The 2196-nt window shown below is 62.5% G+C and overlaps 1 protein-coding gene across 1 annotated transcript; it reads left to right on the forward strand.

The window, feature by feature from the left end:
- Positions 1 to 57: 57 nt before the first annotated feature.
- On the forward strand, positions 58 to 1965 carry CUNH7orf43 (chromosome unknown C7orf43 homolog; the record flags this gene model as incomplete). The annotated part of the gene is made up of 4 exons (XM_027673793.1): positions 58 to 171; positions 276 to 362; positions 1293 to 1413; positions 1924 to 1965. Coding segments are annotated over 4 exons (364 nt in total), but the record flags the coding sequence as incomplete, so codon positions are not given.
- Positions 1966 to 2196: the final 231 nt, after the last annotated feature.

Genomic DNA, 2196 nt, shown 5'->3' on the forward strand with positions numbered 1-2196 from the left:
CCCTGAGGTGTCCCCTGACCTGTCCCTTGTCCCCAGATCGTGGTGACGGTGTGGCAGAGGGACTCAGAACCCCCGGAGCTGCAGGAGGGGGGGGGGGTTACCTGCGGCTCCTCCAGGGCCGCGCCCCCGCCCAGGTGTTCCGGCAGCACCGCGGGGCCTTCAAGGCGCAGGGTGAGCACCCCAAAAACCTCCAAAATGGGCACAATTTCCCCCAAAAACTGTCCCCAAAGGTGTCCTCGGGGTGTCTCTTGAATGTCACCTCGTTGTCCCCGCAGTGAGCACCCTCCTGACCGTGCTGCCACCGCCCAGGGTCCGCTGCCGGCAGGTCACCGTGTCCGGGAAGTACCTGACGGTGCTCAAAGGTGAGGGGGGGACATTTGGGGACGTTTGGGGGCATCTGGGGAGGTGGGAGGGACAGGGGGACATCTGGGGATGTTTGGGGACATTTGGGGACAGGGAATATGGGGGGACAAGGGGGAGACATTTGGGGACAGGTGACGGTGTCTGGGAAGTACCTGACGGTGCTCAAAGGTGAGGGGGGGGATTTGGGGACATTTGGGGATGTTTGGGGATGTTTGGGGACATTTGGGGACAAGGGGGGGGACAGGAAATATGGGGGGACAAGGGGGGGACATTTGGGGACAGGAGGGTTGAGGTGTCACCAGGTGACGGTGTCCAGGAAGTACCTGACGGTGCTCAAAGGTGAGAGGGGGAATTTGGGGACATTTGGGGATGTTTGGGGACATTTGGGGAGGTGGGAGGGACAGGGGGACATGAGGGGGACAGGGGGACAAAGGGGGGGGACAGGGGGAGAGGAAGGGGTCAGGTGTCGGCAGGTGACGGTGTCCAGGAAGTACCTGACGGTGCTCAAAGGTGAGAGGGGGGAATTTGGGGACGTTTGGGGACATTTGGGGATGTTTGGGGACATGGGGGAGGTGGGAGGGACACGGGGACATTTGGGGACAAGGGGAGGGACAGGGGGACATCTGGGGACAGGTGACGGTGTCCGGGAAGTACCTGACGGTGCTCAAAGGTGAGGGGGGGGATTTGGGGATGTTTGGGGACAAGGGGGGGACATTCCCAATGTCCCCAATGTCCCCAAATGTCCCCCGGTGTCCCCAGTGCTCCCTGGGAGCTCCCAGGAGGAGATTTCCCTGTGGGATGTGCAGATCCTGCCCCGACAGCCCCCCAATCCCAACATCCCCAAATCCCCCCAATCCTCCCAATTCCTCCAACCCCCCCCAATGTCCCCAATGTCCCCAATGTCCCCAAATGTCCCCTGGTGTCCCCAGTGCTGAACGGGAGCTCCCAGGAGGAGATTTCCCTGTGGGATGTGCAGATCCTGCCCAACTTCAACGCCAGTTACCTGCCCGTGATGCCCGACGGCTCCGTCCTGCTCGTCGACGACGTCTGGTCAGGGGACACTTTTTGGGGACATCTGGGGACAGTCGGGGGTGGCAGGGGGCTGAGGGGACCTTGGGGACAATGGGGGGACCTTGGGAATGTGGGGGGACCTTGGGGACAATGTGGGGACCTTGGGGACAGTGTGGTGACATCAGGGATGGAAAGGGACCTTGGGGACCTTGGGGACAACGTGGAGACCTTGGGGACAATGGGGGCACCTTGGGGACAATGTGGTGACATCAGGGATGGAAGGGGACCTTGGGGACAGTGAAGGGACCTTGGGGACAGTGTGGGGACCTTGGGGACAGTGAAGGGACCTTGGGGACAGTGTGGTGACCTTGGGGACAGTGTGGGGACCTTGGGGACAGTGTGGGAACCTTGGGGACAGTGTGGGGACCTCAGGGACAATGTGGTGACCTTGGGGACAGTGAAGGGACCTTGGGGACAATGTGGTGACTTTGGGGACAGTGTGGTGACCTTGGGGTGTCCCTGAGGTGTCCCCCTTTGTCCCCCCCCCAGCCACCACTCTGGGGAGGTGTCCGTGGGGACCTTGGGGACAACGTGGGGACCTTGGGGACAGTGTGGTGACATCAGGGATGGGAGGAGACCAAGGGGACCATGGGGGGACCTTGGCAACAACATGGAGACCTTGGGGACAGTGTGGAGACCTTGGGGACAGTGTGGGGACACCAGGGATGGGAGGGGACCTTGGGGACCCCGAGATGTCCCCGAGGTGTCCCCGGGATGTCCCTGAGGTGTCCCCCTGTCCCCCCCCAGCCACCACTCCGGGGA

This window comes from Neopelma chrysocephalum, unplaced genomic scaffold (genome assembly GCF_003984885.1).
Source record: "Neopelma chrysocephalum unplaced genomic scaffold, ASM398488v2 Primary Assembly neopelma1_187040, whole genome shotgun sequence".
Classification (NCBI taxonomy): domain Eukaryota; kingdom Metazoa; phylum Chordata; class Aves; order Passeriformes; family Pipridae; genus Neopelma; species Neopelma chrysocephalum.